The 19,356-nt window shown below is 38.1% G+C and overlaps 1 protein-coding gene across 2 annotated transcripts; it reads right to left on the reverse strand.

Moving 5' to 3' along the window:
* Nucleotides 1-151: 151 nt before the first annotated feature.
* On the reverse strand, nt 152-16,480 carry LOC311287386 (stereocilin). 2 transcript variants are annotated; one of them, XM_084404202.1, is made up of 30 exons: nt 16,373-16,480; nt 15,850-15,994; nt 14,634-15,767; nt 13,995-14,019; nt 13,402-13,897; nt 12,070-12,954; nt 11,909-11,971; nt 11,298-11,423; nt 10,804-10,970; nt 10,534-10,720; nt 10,335-10,450; nt 10,128-10,260; nt 9,865-10,047; nt 9,105-9,143; nt 8,860-9,030; nt 8,597-8,746; nt 7,995-8,053; nt 7,662-7,785; nt 7,209-7,291; nt 6,989-7,124; nt 5,500-5,696; nt 5,264-5,354; nt 5,026-5,185; nt 4,779-4,948; nt 4,542-4,697; nt 4,301-4,443; nt 4,061-4,209; nt 3,858-3,955; nt 670-817; nt 152-488 (listed from the first exon to the last, which is right to left on the reverse strand). In XM_084404202.1, exons 2-30 carry the CDS (start codon nt 15,911-15,913, stop codon nt 400-402), a joined length of 5,742 nt encoding a protein of 1,913 aa, XP_084260328.1. In that variant the 5' UTR covers nt 15,914-15,994; nt 16,373-16,480; the 3' UTR covers nt 152-399. The 2 variants fall into 2 exon arrangements, with proteins under 2 accessions (XP_084260328.1, XP_084260327.1); XM_084404201.1 differs by having other exon boundaries at nt 11,909-11,974.
* Between the last annotated feature and the right edge of the window lie 2,876 nt (nt 16,481-19,356).

A 19,356-nucleotide genomic window follows, 5' to 3' on the forward strand; every position in this document is an offset into this window, starting at 1 on the left:
TGCTTTTGCCATTAATCTAAACGCTACAGTTCTGTCTGCAATAATGAAAAGAAACATTCTTATTAGATTTGTTTGGAAAAGTCTTGGACATAAACTTAAAATTAATGCATTTTTTCATATAGTGCACAGAAAAAAAGTGAGAATCTGGCTTGTTTATTTGTGCATTACTGAATCAGATGAATCTGTGTATATAGAACCATTCAAGAGACTAAATTATTGGAAAAGTCTTGCATATAAACATGTAAAAAAAAAAAAAAAAAAAGTAAACATGCACAAATGAATTCTTAAAGTTTATTTGTAAATGATGTAAAATGTTAGTTTTGTGCTTGAGTTGACATTTAATTATAAAAGTAAGAATTCAATAAAGAGGAACAAATAAATAGCCTTAGGTTATAATCTTTATAATAGAATCCACAATGTGCAGACAAAAAGTAATAAACATTTTGTAAAGCTGCTGGCAAACCATAACGACGGAGCCTGGTTCCTGCCTGCAGAGACAAATATATTGGTTAGTAAAATGACAGAGTTATGACTGCTGACAACTATATGCAATCCTTTCTAACTACCAAGATATATTTATTTAAGGATTAAAATAACTGCATGACAGGAGGTTAAGCTGTTCTCAGGTCACCTGAAAAGAATGGTTTGAACTAGAACGGTACAGCTTACCTCTGTGCTCAAGCATGAGTTCGCCTTCATACTGGGCCATGCCAAGTGCTTGCCTTTGTTCACTGTCTAATTCTGCCCACTGCTCCTCTGTCACAGCACACGCTTGTTCAGAGCTCAGCCAAGACAGCTGCGTGGCACTGAATACCACCTGAAAATAATGAGACGCATGTCTGATGAACAACTGTTGGCAAAGATTCGGGATCTTACTTACGTTGATCTTTGGTTGGAAGCTCTTAGTTTCAGGTAAGTCATCTAAGAAACAAAAATGCTCTTTAAGGCCCAGTACAAATACTGTATATTTTTTTAAAAACAGCTAGCAGCTGGGTCGCTTAAACAACCCACCAACCAACTAATCGAGTAATTGACCTTAACTGGAGGATGACCTCCACAATTATGTTGGTTTGGGGTTCACCTGATTCTGCTCAGATGCTTCTCTTTAGCTCGGTTTACACCTGGTATTAAAGCAACACTATGTAGCTTTTCAACCTTCATAATATATGTCCAAGACCCTTGTGATGGTACATCGACTTACAATAGGTTGAATGACACGTCTGCCATAGCCTGACGGGGTCTGTATCGCTTTTACTGGGACTATGTAACTTCGGGGTTCGGGTAGTAACCCGAGCACAAAAAGAACTACAAAATTCGACTGCTTTACGGCATACGTCACTTCCCCCACCACTTCCTCAAATTTGGATGTGAGCGTTTACTGTCTATGGACGTGAGAGGCCAACCAGCGTTTGTTTTCCGGCTTCCGTGCGTATGTTTTTGTCATGGACAAAGCAGCAACGGACAAAAAAAAAGTCAGAAGTAAGCCTATGTCTAAACGGCGTGTACAAGTTTGGTAGGAGCTACATTCTTGCAAGTAAATAATACATGATTAGACGGACAAAATTATATTTTAGGCTAAGTAGCCTAATGACTGCAGGCTGATAGTCATGTTTGTTTATTTATTTTTCTGGTGAAAGTGTCTTGCCTCAGGCTATAATGCAAATCGATTTTTCAACTTTGCAGATTCATCTATGGTAGCTTGATATTATAATATTGACGATATATGGCTATTACCTATCACACAAACATTGAATTGAATTAGCATTCTGTAAAACAGTAGCCAATAGGCTACTATAATGACGCTGGCTTGTAAACGTGAGCTACGCAATCTTTTGGTGTTTGAAAAAAATAAAACCCATGAAATTATATTCATATGACATGCTGAAATATATGCCATTGTACCTGGGATGAAGACATTTCACACGCAACGCAGGCAGTCTGCCCAAGACGTGAGAACTCCTGCAGAGTATCAGCTTGTCAACAAATGCATGTGTATCCCCTGGTGTAACCATGACCGATTTTACGACCGCAGTAGAAGACAATACTGTTTCCCAACTGTAGGGGGACCCCGAGAGCAAAAGTTGCTTGGTGTTGCTTTAAGATGCGTTTTCGTTGATCGGATCACAGGTGGACAACGCTAAATACAGGTGTAAATGGGGTCTGAATCTTTCGACCACTTCCAGAGGCAGTCGAAAACGCATTAGATCGGATTGCTTTTGTAGTGTAGACGCTCATGTGGTCGAATGCGATTGAACAGGAACAGACACAAAAGTTCGCCTACGGACTTAATGAGTAAACATGATGATGGGAAGCATGGGATTTAAACTTTGTCGGCTGAAGACCCAAGTTTGGTTTGAAGACGAAAAAGGTACCAAGCACAATGTTCTCTCACCATTCCTGATTTCTAACACGCATTCACTGTGGTTTTGCGGCTATTGGAGCAGAAACAAAAGCTGCTGCTCTTTGCATGTTTTTCGTTGTCTCTGATCGTGTATTCATATGTAAATTACGCAAGCTTATTTTGTCTATTAGATCAAAAGCAAAAAAAAACATTGATTTACCCACCGATTGACCCTCCTCTTGAAATCAGGACAGAAGTGGTTGAAAGTGGACAATAGAGATTAAAACACCAGTTGTAAACGGAAATGTGTCTCCCTCGTTTACTTGTGATCCGAACGCCCAAAACGCATCTTAATATACCATGTGTAAATAGGGCCTTAGGGGGTATTTTCATAAGACGTAATTGCATTCAAAACCAACAGAATGCATGAGTTTCCAGGCCTGTGGGGCTATTTTAATCCAGACATGGCATCCTAACTCTTTCCAGCCAGCATTTCTATTTTAAGTTGCCAGCCACCGCCAGCATTTTGGGTCATTTCCACAAAAATTTCATGGCCCCCAGAATATATTGTTTTATGAATATCTGACCGTGCAATATATCAAAAGAAAGAGCAGACCCTCTGCTTTTAAACAAAAAAATCGGTTTTATTCAAGCTTCATGCATTCTTTTTTATCAACACTTTGAATGTGGTTAAGTTTCATAAAAAAGCAACATTCTGAGCAAAAAGTTGAGAAAGTCACGTTTTTGTCAAAGACTATGTCTGGATCAGATTCATTACGATGATCAAAACACAGATGGAGTAGATCGAGTCCATCAACACCCCTAGACCTTGCGCAGTCCTATACAACTTCCTGGGACGACATTTCTTTCAATGAAATGACTAATTTTTGCTGCTTCTTTGCCTGTGTTTTGATCTGGAGAGATGTTCTCATTTAGGAGATGTGTAATAGCGCCCCCTACCTTATAACAGTATTAACACGGATAGCCGTAAAAATCTCATCAATGGCAGGGAAGTGTTTTCTCATAGAAGACGACAGAACTCGTCAATGGTGGGGAAAGAGTTCATGTGAAACCATGGCCTAAACGTTTATCTGAATGTATATGGCTGTAGCAGGGGCGCTGTAGCTGGGAAGAATTGAACTGTTTTAACATACAAACTGTCTAAAAGTGTTTACCGTTTTTCTGTGAATTTTGCGGATGAAATACAGTAATTTCCATGCGATTAAGAATTGCGCATTAGGATTTACCCATGCAGATTTCGCAAAGGGTTGTTGTGTGTTTTTGTTTCGTTGACCAAGAAAAAGCTGTTTGAAAGTGACTTCTGTATGATCTATGCTTCAAACAATTCTAAACTATTGACAATAGACAGATACGACAAATATGAGAAAAAACATACATTAAGTAGTCTACCTCACTAAGGTTGTTAGATGATTAATTAACTATTAAAGTGTAACAATGAACAGAAGGAATGCCAAATGAAAGAAAATAAATGGAAGCATAAATATCCATCACTCACAGACAGTTTTCTTGGAGGTATTAAGGTTATTGCTGTTGGCGTCAGTCCTTCCACTTGCTCTTTTATAAGTGCAGACAATACCATGTCTTCCAGACCAGCTGAGGACAGAGAATCAATTTGTCTTATTCGTTTTAGGAGCCTGCCCATTTTGGCATGTGTATATTGTCCATTGAACCGATTGTAATCGAATCCACAGTCAGTACCTGCCAAAGTTCCAATCTCAGTGAAGACCTCAGAGCCCCAGCTGCTGACTGGACCGAAGCCCAGAGGATTGGATAGGCGTGACGTCAGCGCCTCGGTCTGTTGCTCAGAACACGGCAGTACCATCTCCCTCAGAAACAAAGCGGCCACACTAATGGGCGCAAACACAACACAATGCTTTCAAAGATTTTAAGGTGAATCATATTACATTTTGGATTGTGTACATAGATTTGTCCACTGACCTTAGGTTGAAAGGATCTAGACGGGAAATTTCAGAGGAACTGAAGCCACAAAGCAGATGTCCAAGGGAAACGAGCTCCACTACATCAAGTTCTTCAGGCTTCCGTTGAAGTCGCTTCATTATGCCAAGGACAACTGCTCTCATCTGTAAAAAAACAAAGAAGTGATGAAAAATTAGAAGTGATGTACAGTATCTTCCCTGTTTATGATATCAGGCTAATCCGAACAACTGTAAAAACATACTTTCTTTGTGCTCCACCCATTGAGGTCTCCAAGATGGGCCACCACCGCCAGACTGGACAAGTTGACAGCCTGTAGCTCTCTTTCCCCCATCTCAGTCACTATGCAACCCAGTTCCAACACCTGCTCTGGTTTAAGCTGCTTCACTGGTTTATACACCTAAGATAATAGTTGTTGTGTGAAAAAAAACATTGAATAATCATTGAACAACAGCATTTGGACAAGCACAAGCGGCTTAACTGGTCTGAGTTCCATCCAAAGTGCTTCACGTTGTTCTGCGTCAAGTGTGTCATCCTGACCAATGAACTCAACACATGTCTTCAGCTCCCTCCTCTTCATTCGATTCAGCTGATAGGACCTCCAGGCTGAGGGAAATGTCCCTTTAATGTCTGCACAGCTTGGGATGGGCCCTAGTAAGCAACAATATATGATTTACCAATCCGAAGAGGTCACAAATAACATCAGATGGATTCTGTACACAACTCACCCCTTCTCATCCACCATTGACCTTTAATGATCCTGTGGAGGAGACCGTTCATCTTTTCTCGTAGTCCTTTCAGGTCCAAACAAGCCTTTCCCACTTCACTGTTTTTCCAAAGCCACTGGCTCATAAGAACCTGTTCAACTGTGTCTCTACCTAAATCAACCTTGAGGGAAAAATTTAGAAGATCAATGTGATGAAAGCTGAGCATTGGTCGAATGGATAGGCATGTGTTTCCCTTTACCAGTGGTAGGGATCTTATCTGCTGAGGTGAAAGGGTGAACAGAAGTCTTCCCACATGCTCAACATCCCCAACTGTCCATGTTTTTGGTTCTCTGTTGCAAACAACAGGGACTTTGTCAAATTCCCAATAAAGATGCATTTTGTATTTTGCTTGCTCAATGAGGAACTACATTTTAGCAGTTGAAGTCAGAACAAAGAGGCTGTCAACTAAATGAAAATGGAACAACTTTATCTCACCCCAGCATGCTCCTCTCTGTAAGTAAAGCTGATATTTGTCTGAAGGTGTCAGAGGGAAAGCAATATTGTTTTAGCTCCTCCAGTTGTAGTTTCAGGGCCTCTCTGTCCATATGAGACAACACATCACTGTCCAGGAACGGCAGAAGAGGGCCGAGCATGTCCATGAAGGACCCAGTGAGACCATCTTCAGAGATGCCCTATCAATGGAGACAAAAGGATGGAAAGTAGGAATTTTGATTACAATTTATATTATCTAAGTCTGCACAATCTGGTGATTTGGCATATTTTACTTGATTTACACTAATGTTCAATTGTTTAGGGTCAGTAAGATTTTCTTTTAAATATTAAGCATTTACGCAATATTGTGCATTCAATTTATTAAAAGTGACAGTAAAGACAATTTTTGACAATGTTACATTGGTAATAATAAGAAATGTTTCTTGAGCATCAAATCAGCATATTAAAATTATTTCTGATTGATCATGTGACACTGAAAACGGCTAATAGCTGTTTTGCCATTACAGAAATAAATTACATTGTAAAATAGAATAAAATAGAAAACAGCTATTTTAAATTGTAGGACTTTATAACTCACAATTGCGAGTTTATATCTTGCAATCCAGACTTTTTTTTTCAGAATTGTGAGATATAAACTTGCAATTTCAAGTTAAAAAGTCCTACAATTTAAAATAGATGTTTCCTATTTTATTATATTTTTACGATGTAATTTATTTCTGTAATGGCAAAACAGCTATTAGCCTTCTCCAGGTTTCAGTTTCACATGATCAATCAGAAATCATTTTTGATGCTCAAGAAACATTTCTTATTATTGTCAATGTAACACTGTCAAAAATGATAAATGTCTTTACTATCACTTTTAATAAATTTAATGCACAATATTGCGTAAATGCTTAATAGTTAAAAGAGAATCTTACTGACCCTAAACAATTGAACAACAGTCAGAAATAAATTTAATATGCTGATTTGATGCTCAAGAAACATTTCTTATTATGTTTATGAATTGCGAGTTTATATCTCACAGTTCTGACTTTATAACACAATTGTGAATTTATGTCACGCAATTCTGAGGAAAAAAATCAGAATTGCAAGAAAAAAGTCAGAATTGTGAGATAAAAAGTACAATTTTCAAAACTTATTTAGTGGTGTAACAAACTTCCAAACATAAGAGACTTCTTTCAAAAATGTTACAAAAAAATCCTCCAAACTTTTGAATGGTAGTCAATAAACCATCCAAATCACATCCATATATATTCCAGATTTTTGGAAATGCGTTTCTGCATTTTGCAACAGTAAAATTGGATTTCAATTATTTGAAAATGAAAACAATGATTTGGTGATTTTTTTCCACCTAAAACAGTTACTGTATGAGATCACATTCATCTGGGTCACTGTGAAACTTTTAAAAACTCCTCCGCTGCATTGGATTCAGTCATGAAATTTTGAACAACTGCAATGATTTCGCTCTTACGAGTACATCGATAGCTTTCTCTGCTAAGGCTGTTTGCTTGTGTCGTGGTAGCTGCAGAAAGTCAATAAAGTGTTGTTGAACATAGTCTAGAACACTTAGGAATGAGGAGTTAGACAGGTGCTCCATCATGGTCAACCTGTGAGACAAAAATACATCAATAAGACCCTGCAAGTAAAAGAACAAACAAATGAGATGCTTGGTAATCAACTGCTGATCTTACGGTAATCTTGCAGCAAATGAAGGGTCCAAGTCATTTAGATCAATATCAGGCTGTTTCCGTAGCTCCACCACAATGCATTTCCTCTATTGAAACATAACATCAATTCTTTATTTTCTCTCCATTTGCATGTCTAATACAGACATGGTAATGTTCCCTTTCCTACTCAGTTGAGTCATATACTTTGATAATGAAAAACATAAGTGAGGCACATTACTTAAAGTACCATGAGCGATGTTAAATCATTTGATTATACACTTATATTACTTAATCAAAATATTATAAACTCTGCATTTTACATTAGGACAGCAAAGGCTTTTAAGTCAAGTCAAGTCACCTTCATTTATATAGCGCTTTTTACAATACAGATTGTTTCAAAGCAGCTTTACATTGATGGTCATGTGTATATTTTAATGGTATTGTGTATATTAAAAAGATTGTTTCTCATATTCTTACCAAACCAGATCGAAGTCCTCCTGGTAATTTAGTGAGGAACTGCAACAATTCGGAGAAGCCTGACTCATTTACCCATAGCTTCAGCCAATCGCAGCTCATGCCACCTGCAATACGACCTAAATCTCTTCAGTGGGAAATAAACATTTTTGTAAGAATGTTATTACATTTCAAAACAATGCAAATACAAAGACAATGCATAATATTTGTGCTATAGATGTTTAGTTCCAGACTATGATGCAAAAAAGACCAGCATGAATTTCCAAAGCAAATAGCTGGTAAGGCTAGTTGACCATTCAACAATAATAAAGTGTAGTAATGCTTGTTATCACTTACAGCAGTGTCTCTCTTGTGATGTTTACGGTCTGCTGAATCGTTTTGAACAGCATTTGAGCCTGTTGTGTCAAATACAACAAGTGAGTCTGAGAAACTGGATCGCCCTCAAGGTAGTATCTGATACACTTTTGGCTGAGACAAAGTCTCTTTAATGTGGGTGATTATTAATTTATATTGCCTGGTGGAGGCTATTGTACCACATTAAAATCAATTTGCTTGATGACAGTAGAGGGGCTCAGATTATTAATTTACTGAAAGGCTCCTTTGAAGCATGACAAATAAGCCATCAAAGAACTTGAGATCAGCTTTGTCTGGCAAGCGCAGTAGAGGGCACTGAATGTAATGTACAGTGTGCTAAAACTGAACACCAAGTGCTTCCATAATTTCCTTAAAATGCTTTTATGCAATTAAGGGGCGAAATAATACATATTTGTAAATCAAATATGTTTAATTTACATTTAACATTACCAAAGTCTGATGCCTCTGGACAGTGTTAGCTGAAGGCTTACAAAATGTCTGTTTTCATACATCCAATACAAGAGTTTGTGAACTAGAAAAAAAGCAAGCTTGCTAAACCCAAAGGTATGAAATTAGGGATGTACCTGTTGATGAGACCAGGGCATATGCTTATACAGAGATATGTGTTGAAGAACTGTCTCTCCATTTAGATCAGACATTAATTTCTTCAAGGAGACGAATGGAAGAAGACATTGCAGTTGCTGTGTTATATGTGCAGATGTGCGTTCCAGAGCCTTCAAACAAACAGAATGTTTTCATGCACCAACAGACCAAACCAAATCTAATGCATACGCACAAATGGTAAATTGGAGATTGTTTAGTCTAAAATACAAGCAGAAGTTCAAACCTGTTGGAGTGCAAAATAGACCATCGCTCGATGAGCAGGTTGCAGATCAGACAGCAGTGAACTCCAACACCGGCAATCAGGTGTAGACTCGGGTACAACCAACTTTCTCAAGAAAGAAGGCCCCAGACCCAGGAACAATGGCTTCAATCTGCAGAGTGTGTTGGCACTGAACTAAACAGGATTGAGACTGTGAACACAAGACTCACTTAAAATAAGTATCATAATTAGTCTGGTATACAGCTTACATTTGTTTCTTCTGCTATTTTGTTCAGTATCTGGAATGCCTGCATTAAAAGAAATGGAAAATGGTTTTAATATATAGGTGAAATTATGTAATGCACTTCCAGTGACTAAATACAATATCATTCTATCAGGGTTGTGCAAAATTCAGAATTGAGAAATTGTCATCTGCCCAATGGACCCTTTTCACAGAATGTGATGATGTGTTTGCACAGTTCTTAATATATTTTTAAAAAATGTTTAATTCGATGTACATTTATAACAATATACATTGCGTTATATTACCATGGCCACTGTAATCAAGCTCTCTGTATTTTTTTTTTTTCTACTTTTGGAAAGTCATAGAAATGCTATTATAGATTTTTTAATTTTTTAATTGGATCAAATGGGATTGCAAAATTGATATTTGTTGTAGTTTCCGTTCACCACTATACAAGTTTACTCGACACTGACAACATCCGCTTCTGAAAACCCTGAAAATGTGAAGAGTTCATTCATGAGTTGGAATTTGAAAAGGAATAGAACTCTATCTATCCATCCATACATAATTTAGTTGTTCTATATATTTGTCATTCTGTCTATCTGTATATATCTGTCTTTCATCCATAATTCATTGTGTCTTGAGAAACTTTGCTTGTCAATTTAAAAATTAGTATAATTCTACAATTCTGCCTGTTGTTCAAATTCAGGAATTGAATTGGAATTTAAAAGGCATTCTCAATTCAGTTCTGAATATTGCACAACCCTCCATTCTAATATGCTTACCTGTGCAGGTGGGAAAGTTGGCATGTCTGGCAGAGTTACCAGATCCAACAACTCGCTTGAGGACAACGGCTCCAAAAATGTTGCGCCCATTTGTGGCAACATACCATGTAATGAGGCCATTGCCGAAGCTGATAAGATGCTGGCATTTAAAGATTTAAGGGCCATTCCAAGCCAGTGAGACAGCTGCAGATAAAATGAATCTAAATGAATTATACTTCAAACATTATTATTCAATGCATTACATCTAAAAACTAAAGTCTCACTCTGCCACTTCCACTGACGTGTCCCTCTGACACACATCGAGCGAGTTGCTGCCACAGGATGGGTGAGAGATTTGATGAAGACAATAGCTGCTGTAAGTCCTCAGAGTCAAGGTAACATACAAGAACTCCTAACCTGTTGTGAGAAACATGGTGTTTTGTTTTGTACTTGTTATTTAATGTCAAATGATATTGAACTTGAATTTGTACCTCATTATGTTGTCACTCGTCAGGTTCTTCCCCCTGCCAAAGACAGAACGAAGTACATGGTGCCCCCTTGTGGCATCCAAACTGCTGTTCCCCAGCATCTCCATTAAGGGCATGAGCTGTCACACATTCAGATGTGACTTTCAGCATGTGAAAAGTAGAAGGAAAAAAAGTAGGATTCCCTGAAGGAGACGTTACTTACTTGTTGAGATGTGAGCTGCTGAAAGTGACTGACTGGGAGATGTGGAAGTAAGGGTAGAATGGAGCTGAGGAAGTATGGAGGCCATGTAGGGACATCTCCAGCTTCGCTGGACTGCAACAGGCGCTTTACGAAGGCTTGTTTTTGTGGAGACTTCATCTCAGAGCTGTGATCCCTAATAGCCATCAGTCTGGAGCGATTGAACAAGAGTTGAAATCATGAACATGTGGAGAACTGAATTATGAGGATATCATTTCTATATGATCCACTTACACACTTTCATTGACCATGAGAGAGGCAGGGAAGGTCATAATGTCAGAGACAGACATGTATGGTATAAATTGGGAAAGGTCAATGAAAAGTTCTGGTGTGACACGAGGAAACTTGTGAATGAAAGCAGCTGTCATGGTTTCCATGGCCTCTTGTTCTTTTGGAGAGACCTGTGAATGACACCAGTTGAATGTACATAAATGATAAATTGGTATTATATTGGTTAACTGATACTGTTGGTTAAGCCATACTGTTCATTATAGTGTTGCAATGCAAAAAAAAATACTTGTAGCATTTAAAATGATTGATTTTGGTTTTTACTGTTTTATTTTTTAGTCAAAAAACAAATTCACTTCATAAATCATTTGAATTTTAATTGAACATTATATGACTTTATCTCAGCCATAACATGAAAATTATCATCTTATCAGTTTGGTCCTCACTCTTTTGGAATAACATCTAAAATGAGCTCAATCATGTAAAATGTTTTTGTTCACCTGTATAGTTTCCACTTGAAGTTGATCCCAACTCTGATGAACTTGGGAAAGGAATCTTTTCACAGCATCTTTTTCTGCCGACAGAACTACACTGCGAATACTCTCTCTAGGCATCTGTAGGTACTCCTTGGAGTATATAAATGTCAGCATTAGATATTGACAAATGTATACTGACAAAATAGTGCAGTTTTGCAAGAAACATCTGTAACTGGGTTTAATTTATTAACTTCTTACAAACTAGCTTCAAGAAACAACAGTATGGAAAGTGAAAAGAACTATATTTTATATGTTGGGTCTGAATTGGGTTTAACTCAAGGGTTTTCAAACTTGGTTATGCAGAAAAATGTAAAATAACTATATTGAAATATAATTATATTTTAATCATTTCTTCTAGTTTTAGCAAAATGATAATTATGTAGTCAACATGTCTTTATATCACACACAATTTTCTCACATATTAAAAATAGGTCTTTACATGAACCTATTTATAGCTATCTTCATATTTAAAAAATGGGGATTATTGCAAGAGAGTCCTAAATGTAATAAAAAAGTTTGAAAACCCTTTGGTTGAACTGACTAGGTAAGTTACCATCCAAGATAATGAGTTATACCTGCATTAAAAATCTTAAAGCAGAAGAGTTGCCTCCCCTCTGAATAAGATCCCACAGGACAGGCTGCTGGGGAGAAAAGAATTTGAAACTGAATGCATCAAGCAGCATGGTAATATAATAATAGCATGGGAAGTTATGCAACTTTTCAATGCAAGACATACACTGAAACAGCTTAAAAGGTCTTCTTTTAAGGTAGAGTTTTGCTCTCTCTTCAGGTAGACGGCAACAGTGTGAAGTACACTTAAGGATGCCTCTGGCCGTAGAGTGGCCCAGAAGGAAGCATTGTCCTGGAGGCTGGACAGAAGAATGGCCTGACCCAGGCCCTGACGCACCTCAAGTTCTCCCTCCTCCAAACCCGCTGAGAGCCCTACCACAAAGTCCAACACTCGAAGCACGTAGCTTACTGTAGCCAACCAACCCGTACGTTCATCCATTACTCCTTCGCATAGAGTGAGCTTATGAATGGCTTCTTGTAGAACGGGAAATGGGTTCACACAAAGTTGAGAAGTGTCAAAGTCATATGGTGCTGGCAGCATGTCAAACAGCTTCTGGAGGACACACTTGGCGCCCTGTGTTTCTTCAGAGTTCAAACAGTAATCTAAGAGTGAAGGCAGCTTTAGAACTAATGTGAGGTACAGTGTGGTGTTTTTGCAAATAGAGTCCTTCAAACCAGCTTTACTGCTGCAAAGTTCAAGGGCGGTGAAGTTCATAAATTGCTCTGCCTTCCAGTTTGAGTAGTCACAGTTGTCTATGTGGACACCATAAGAGTGATTAGGGACTTTGGAGCAGTACTCCGCCGCCCAGCTCCCATCTTGAGGCATTTGAGATGACTCATTTCCGCACAAAGAGGCAATAAGGGCTGTGTTATTGGGCAGAAAACACCTTCTAAAATCCTGGGCAGTTAGAGTTTTGCTGCTTAGCAGTGCTAAGCAATCCTCGGTGGTGGTGTCTGGAGGAGATCCCCCAGAAACATCGTTGGAGAGCTGAAGACAGAGGTCGTCAATACTTGACTGGTTGAGGTAATGGTAATCCCTTGTAGATTCTACCTGAGAAAATTTTCACAGAAAAGCAATTCAGGGAGATTTAATTTAGGTGTTTAATCACATATAAACACACACACATTGAAACTTCATTGGTTCTCACGCAGCAAATCCGTTTGAGCTTCCATGTTTATTATATGTGAAGTGTGTGTTGAACACTGTTTATATGAAAATAAAAGACTAAATTAAATCTGTTCATCATATAAGAGGTCGTGTCTCTTCACAAAACTTGGATTAAACTGCTAAATGACCATAAAACCGGTTTGGATCTTCTAAATTTTTGTTACCTGTGCTTTCAATGGAGGGACAGAAACCTGACAAGTTTTATTTAAAATATATCTTAATTTGTGTTTCGAAGATTAACCAAAGTCTTATGGGTTTGAAACGACGTTATGGTGAGTAAACGATGACAGAATTTTCCCGGAAACATAAACTAAATGTAGCTCAATTTACCTTATGTGCATGTTGCAGCCAGAATGTAGAGTTGGCACACACTGTTTTGTTAAATTCGTGAGTGAAGTATTCGCTGCAAACGTGAGCCCAAAGAAAATCTTCCTCAGCTGCCGAGAGGTACCAAGCAGCATCGGAGCAGGTCGCGTGCAAGTCTACCCCATAATGGTTGACTTCAGAGTCCTCTGAGCCACCCTCTCCATCAAAAAGATTGCAGTAGAGGAAGACGGTAAAATTTGAGACCCCAGTGAGACCAGGGATAGAGGCATTACAGGCAGCTTCTAGAATCTCTGCTGAAAGTGAGGGGTTTGAATCACTCTGCTCATGGACTTTTAGCTGGGATTTGTGAAGTTTAGGCCATCTAGATGAGTGCTGAGGTTTCAAAGTCCTTGTTTCCTCTTCTGGAGAGGGGCAGGTCATTAAAGACGGCATTCTGGGTAAACCATCTGACCTGAAACCCATCGCTTGAGCGTTCCATGTCAAGTTATGTCTAATTCCCCTGTACAAAGATGACAAAAAACTCTGTTCATTTATGAAAATCTTCTTTATACACTTAGAAATTAGTTTGAAATGTTTCTGATTCTCGTGACACTTACCACAATATTAGCTGCCTGAGGTCACCTTTACAAAGAAACAATGGAAAAGTTATGGGTGAATAGTTTATTGAAACAAATCACAGATGATCGCAGAACACTGTTGATTAATTGAGGAAAATGGAGAGCCACGCACTGTATTATACAATTGGCCTTGATGTAACAGCATAGCTGTGCACATAATACCAGGGGTGTACGATTACCAGCATAAAAGACAGAGGAAATTATCCAGGCTATAGAATTTAGAGTAACAAAGATCTGGTTAATGACTAACAATGCCATTGTGATTTCAGTCAGGGTTGTGCGACATTTAGAATATAATTGAGATTGCTTTTTAAAATTAAATGACTTACATTTGAATTGAAGTAACAAAAATTTGAATTTGTATGTAGAAAAGTAGAATCAAAATGAAATGGAAAGATGGCTGTAATTTTTAACTCGATAAGCATAGCTTGTCAAGAACTTAAAATTATGCTTAAAGTCTTGTTCGAAAGTTTTGAGGTTTGAATAGGCCTTGCAGACAGAACAAGATAAGGAGATCATGAATCCAAGTTCATTAGATAATGAATGTTACAGGTTAACTATATGCATCCATATGCTAGAGCCTGTTAAAGGCTACAAAAACAGCAGGACTATACTTGCCTACGGAACATCTTCCATGATGACTGTACTGTGATTCGCCCACCATGATGCTAACATCATCGAGCAGTGCCTTGGTCATATGTGACACTTTTCTTCTCAGATTACTATACACACTGCGGCCAACATTGTGCAGAAATCCATGTCTGAGGTTATCCAAGCCCTGCAGGAGGGCGGGATTACGCTCTGCGAACTGCACTGCCCTTTCTCCTGCGTTTGACCTTGACAAAGCCTGAAGAAGCAGTGCCTGCATAGAAGCAAGGCTCTCTGAATCAGTGCCCGACTTGTTCAACAAGAGCTGCTCCTCACGAAGCACCTCGGGTGGCACGAAGAAGGGTTTAAAACGCCCTGTAGAGAGTGTGGAATCTCTTTGATTGTTTTCCACACTCACAGGGTGTAGACTGACCACAGGTTTCCAGTTCCTGGTCTCCATAAAGCTGATGAACTGCTCAAGCCAGCTTAGGTTAAAGGCACAATCATTTCGTCCTTTCAGGACGCAGATGAAACCCTGGAGACCTGCGACGGCCTGGCCATACGTCCCACTGACCATAGCTTGAAGAACAGTTTCAAGCAAGGCGCTGATGGTCTTCCAATTCTGAGAAACAAAAGTCAAGATGGGTTTTTGAGGCTGGCGTTCAGTGAGGGTCAAAATGCTCTGTACCAGCCCAAGAAGTCCATCCCAATGTGGGCTGCCCCTGAGCGACAGAAACAGATCCTGGAGTCTGAAGGTGGGTCGCGGGGGACTTTTCCCATCCCATATTCCAAGAGATGTTTCCCTTCCAGTCTGAAGAAGAGAATAGAGCAGGTTCTCCCAAAACTGGTCATCGTTAAAAGGCTGCTGACGATCATCTATCTCTGCGCTCATCTCTTGCAGATACATGGAGATGTTATAAAGGAATCCTGACAGCCTGTTTCGATCGAAGGCTTTGTTTAAAGATGGGGGACTTGTGCTTTTCCTTGGCAGGACACCTAGAGACTTGAGACCTCCCATAATGCTCCTCACTATGGAATGAATTTGTTGATCCTTTTGTATTTCTACTGGTGGCTGTACTCGGTGTGGACTCCATCTTCCACCCTTCCTCCATATCTCAACAAGCTCTTTTAAAATCGCCTCCTTCTGGTCCTCTTTTTTGCTCGCTAACATGAGAGGAAGATTCAGTGAAGTTAGACTGTGAAACAAATTGAGTTATTGTACCAACAACAGCCAGGATTGTCTTACCTCCAGCAATGGCTGATACTTGTTCCAGTAAAAGCAAAATCACAACAATTCCCAACTTGCCCATCCTAAGTTCCTTTGCCTCAAGTTAGCACGGACAAAGTCATTTTGTTGTTCTTGTAAGACTGCATTTATGTTCCTTTAGGAGCTGACAGAGACATTCAGAGAGTAAAGTGTCACACTGTGGAGTGCACATGAAATCTTAATGACTATCCACTGTCACTTGGCTAAACTTTCACAAAGAAAAGTTTGCCCACTTTAAGTCTAAACCAAGTCTAAAACAATAAATAGCAAACAATTATTTTCAATTTGTTCTTTCTCAGTTTTGTCTTGAAAAACAAGACATTTAATTAGTATAATTAAATGTGGATTATTCATGGATTTGTAAAATACTATTACAAATTAGACTTAAAAGGGTTTTTGTAATACTTATCTAAATGCATTTAGTCTTGAAAAATAAAACATTCAATTCTGACATTTTCTACATTTGTAAAACACTTTTAGAATTTTTTCATTAGCTACTTACATATAAGCTGTTGTGTCTGTTTAATCCTGTCCGTAACTGTGAAAATAGATTGGATGTCTCTAGGATTGCGAGTGTGAGCTAATTTCTCAGTCTCTCTCTCTCTCTCTCTCTCTCAGCATTTGTCACTTTTTGATCCGCTCCCCCTCCCAGTCTTTGAGATTCAATTGGATCCTCAAAAGCTAAAGCTTCATGTTTCAGCGACATCGTCCCATCATGTGCCAGCTGACTGTGTGCTGGAGTGAGAGGCCAGAGGCTCAGGCATGTAATATGAGAAAAGAGAAAGGCCAAGGAACTTTAAGAGGGTATACTCTTGTATCACAAGGCAATTTCATAGTAATTAAGATTAAAGGAGTAACAAAGGTAGGTCATTACTTTGACTGAGGCTAAAATGGAGCACAGTAGATATACAATAGATAATGCACATTGGCTGCATAATAAACAATCAATCGAATAATAGTTCTTTTGATGGTGATATTCCAAAAAATGTATATCACTTATTCTTTATGGTTATAATGATACATGGCAGTGTTATTTTAGTATTATTTATTTACTATTAATGTATTTATTAATATTTTGAATTAGCTTTAGAATCAGTTTCCATTTTAATTTGAGTTAAAATGTTAGTAATTTTATGTGCTTTTTTTTTATTTTATCAACATATTTTTTCCGCTTAAAAGCTTACATAAAGCACTTAATCATGATTGAATCACTACACGCCGTTTTTTATTGCTCAATCTGACATCTCATGAGGTAATTTTCACCTGCGCCAACACTGACATAAAATGGTACCCTTGTCCTCATGGGTATTGTTTTTCTTATGTGGCAGCCAGCAGGTCGCCTACAGCTGTCATAAAACAAAAGTGTCCCTAAGGGCCACACAATCAGGCCCTTCACTGACGTTTGAAATCATCTCTCTCTTGTCCGAGGCCTGTCTACAGCATCTGAAACCTGAGTGGGTTGAGTGAAAGGCCTAGCACAACCTCCCCACAAGCCTTTTAATTCTGTGTTGCTGTCGCCTGCAGCGGAACAATAACTTCCTCTTGTATTATTGATGCCTGAGGGAGCGGCGGTCACTCGGCAGCATGGAGCTCGGTTGGCTGCAGGAATATTAAATGAGAAACTTTACTCCTCATGCCTTTGACTAACTCCACTCAAATCGCACAAAGCAGTCAGCTTGTTTGTTTGCTCTGACATGACTAAAAACAAAGCTTAAAAATATAGCTAAGGGGAAAAAAAAGTATTAGTTGCATGCTGTCTAACTTAATAACTGTGAATTGTAAAAAATAAAAACAGTTAAAAGAGCTTGCAGATCTAATGTAGACAAACTCAAGACTTAAGTCTAACTTATTCAGGCATGTTAGACTAACTGTACCAAAGCATCTTTTGGTCCAATGTGGAAAATATCAAGTAAATATGGTCATATGAAGAGTGTAACTTTTGAGATGGAAGGAAAGATTATAGCCTATTTCAATGCCTTTGCAAGCGAAGCTCCTTGGGAAAACACAAATATTTTGCAAGCGAATGCAAAATCATTGAAATATAATTTTCCTCTGCATCTCATATTTTTGTTCCCCAAAATAATGTGTTGTCAGACAAACAGCACTTGCCAATCACATGAATCACATGTCTGGTTGAGACAATTAATTCCTGCTTACATAATACTTTAAAAAGCCTGTTCTAGCACCATTTGTTCCAGTGGGGGGGGGGGGGGGAAGCTAGCAAGTTAGCTATGTATATATACTAGACAGGTAGTAGGTTCTATACGTTTCGTTTGTGAGGTTTCAAGCAATTGTATGTCAAACTTGGACATTCAGAAAGAGATCAACTAACTTTCAGAAGAAAGAAAATTCAAGAAAATACATAACTAACATTACTAAATAGTTTGACACAAGCAAGAGTGTCTTATTTGTTTTCTTAAGACAGCTATACAAAACTTAATAAGAATTACAATTCTTAAAAATATCACAAATAGCTTCCTAAAGTTAAGATAAACGTCTTGACTAATCTGTCTTAAATCCACAAAAGTATACAATGCTTTTGTTAGGTTGTTTAAAATATTAAGTATTATTACAACATAACACTGGCTACATAATACATTCTCTTAAGAAAACATTATGCAAATGCTTATATTAAGAAAACATTATGTAAATGTTAATGTCATTATATCACACACTTTACATTCAATAAAAGGATCTCTGTTTGCTACTTAAAAGGGGTTAATATGGACAAATATATCATTAAGATTTCCCATTGTAAAAGCTCAATCAGTAAAGTTCTGAATTGACAAAGCATTCTCGTTTGTTTAGCTACAATCAGACACCAGAGCCTGTCAATTAAAAAAAATTAAGATGTTCATATACGAAAATATTTGATAACTTAAAATGTTTATATTGCTTCTATTCAACAGCTCCATAAACAAGTTAATGTTGAGCAACTTACATTTTAAGCACAATTGTTACCCTTCGAAGTCCTAGTCCTTCGAAGGATGCATGAATTGAGACGCAGCTTCAGTGTCCGAATTCATTCACTCATTTTTTATTCACTCCCTCAATGAACTATATTAGTGAAGCATGTAAAGAATAGTGAATGAGGGTATAGGCTGTTGATTTCGGACACAGCCATAAAGTTTCACTCACTCACACTTCACACAAAGAATGACTCACTCGTAGAAACATTCACTTGTCGCCACCTACTGGCATATCGATGTAGAGTTACTGAGAAAAAAAATCCCTCCACCATTATGCACAGACTGACAGAAAACAAAAGTGTTTGTGATACACTGTAAAAAAAAAAATCTGTTAAATTTACGGTAAAATACCGGCAGCTGTGGTTGCCAAAAATTTACTGTAAAAAATACGGTGGCAACATTTTAGATTTTACAGCCTTTACTTAAAGTTACAGTAATAAACTGTTTTTTGTTATCTGATATAATGTTCATTGTCTCATCTATTGAAGTATTTATATATGTTTTGTTACAAAACTTC

This window comes from Rutilus rutilus (genome assembly GCF_951802725.1).
Source record: "Rutilus rutilus genome assembly, chromosome: 3".
NCBI lineage: Eukaryota > Metazoa > Chordata > Actinopteri > Cypriniformes > Leuciscidae > Rutilus > Rutilus rutilus.

Excerpts from the sequence above, each read along its gene's own strand:
- LOC311287386 (XM_084404201.1), bottom strand. The coding sequence starts at position 15,913 with ATGGGCAAGTTGGGAATTGTTGTGATTTTGCTTTTACTGGAACAAGTA. Across the intron at positions 9,031-9,104 it reads AAATAGCAGAAGAAACAAAT|TTCAGTGCCAACACACTCTG; the intron begins GTAAGCTGTATA and ends AATCCTGTTTAG. Across the intron at positions 5,355-5,499 it reads ACAGAGAGGAGCATGCTGGG|AGAACCAAAAACATGGACAG; the intron begins GTGAGATAAAGT and ends TGTTTGCAACAG.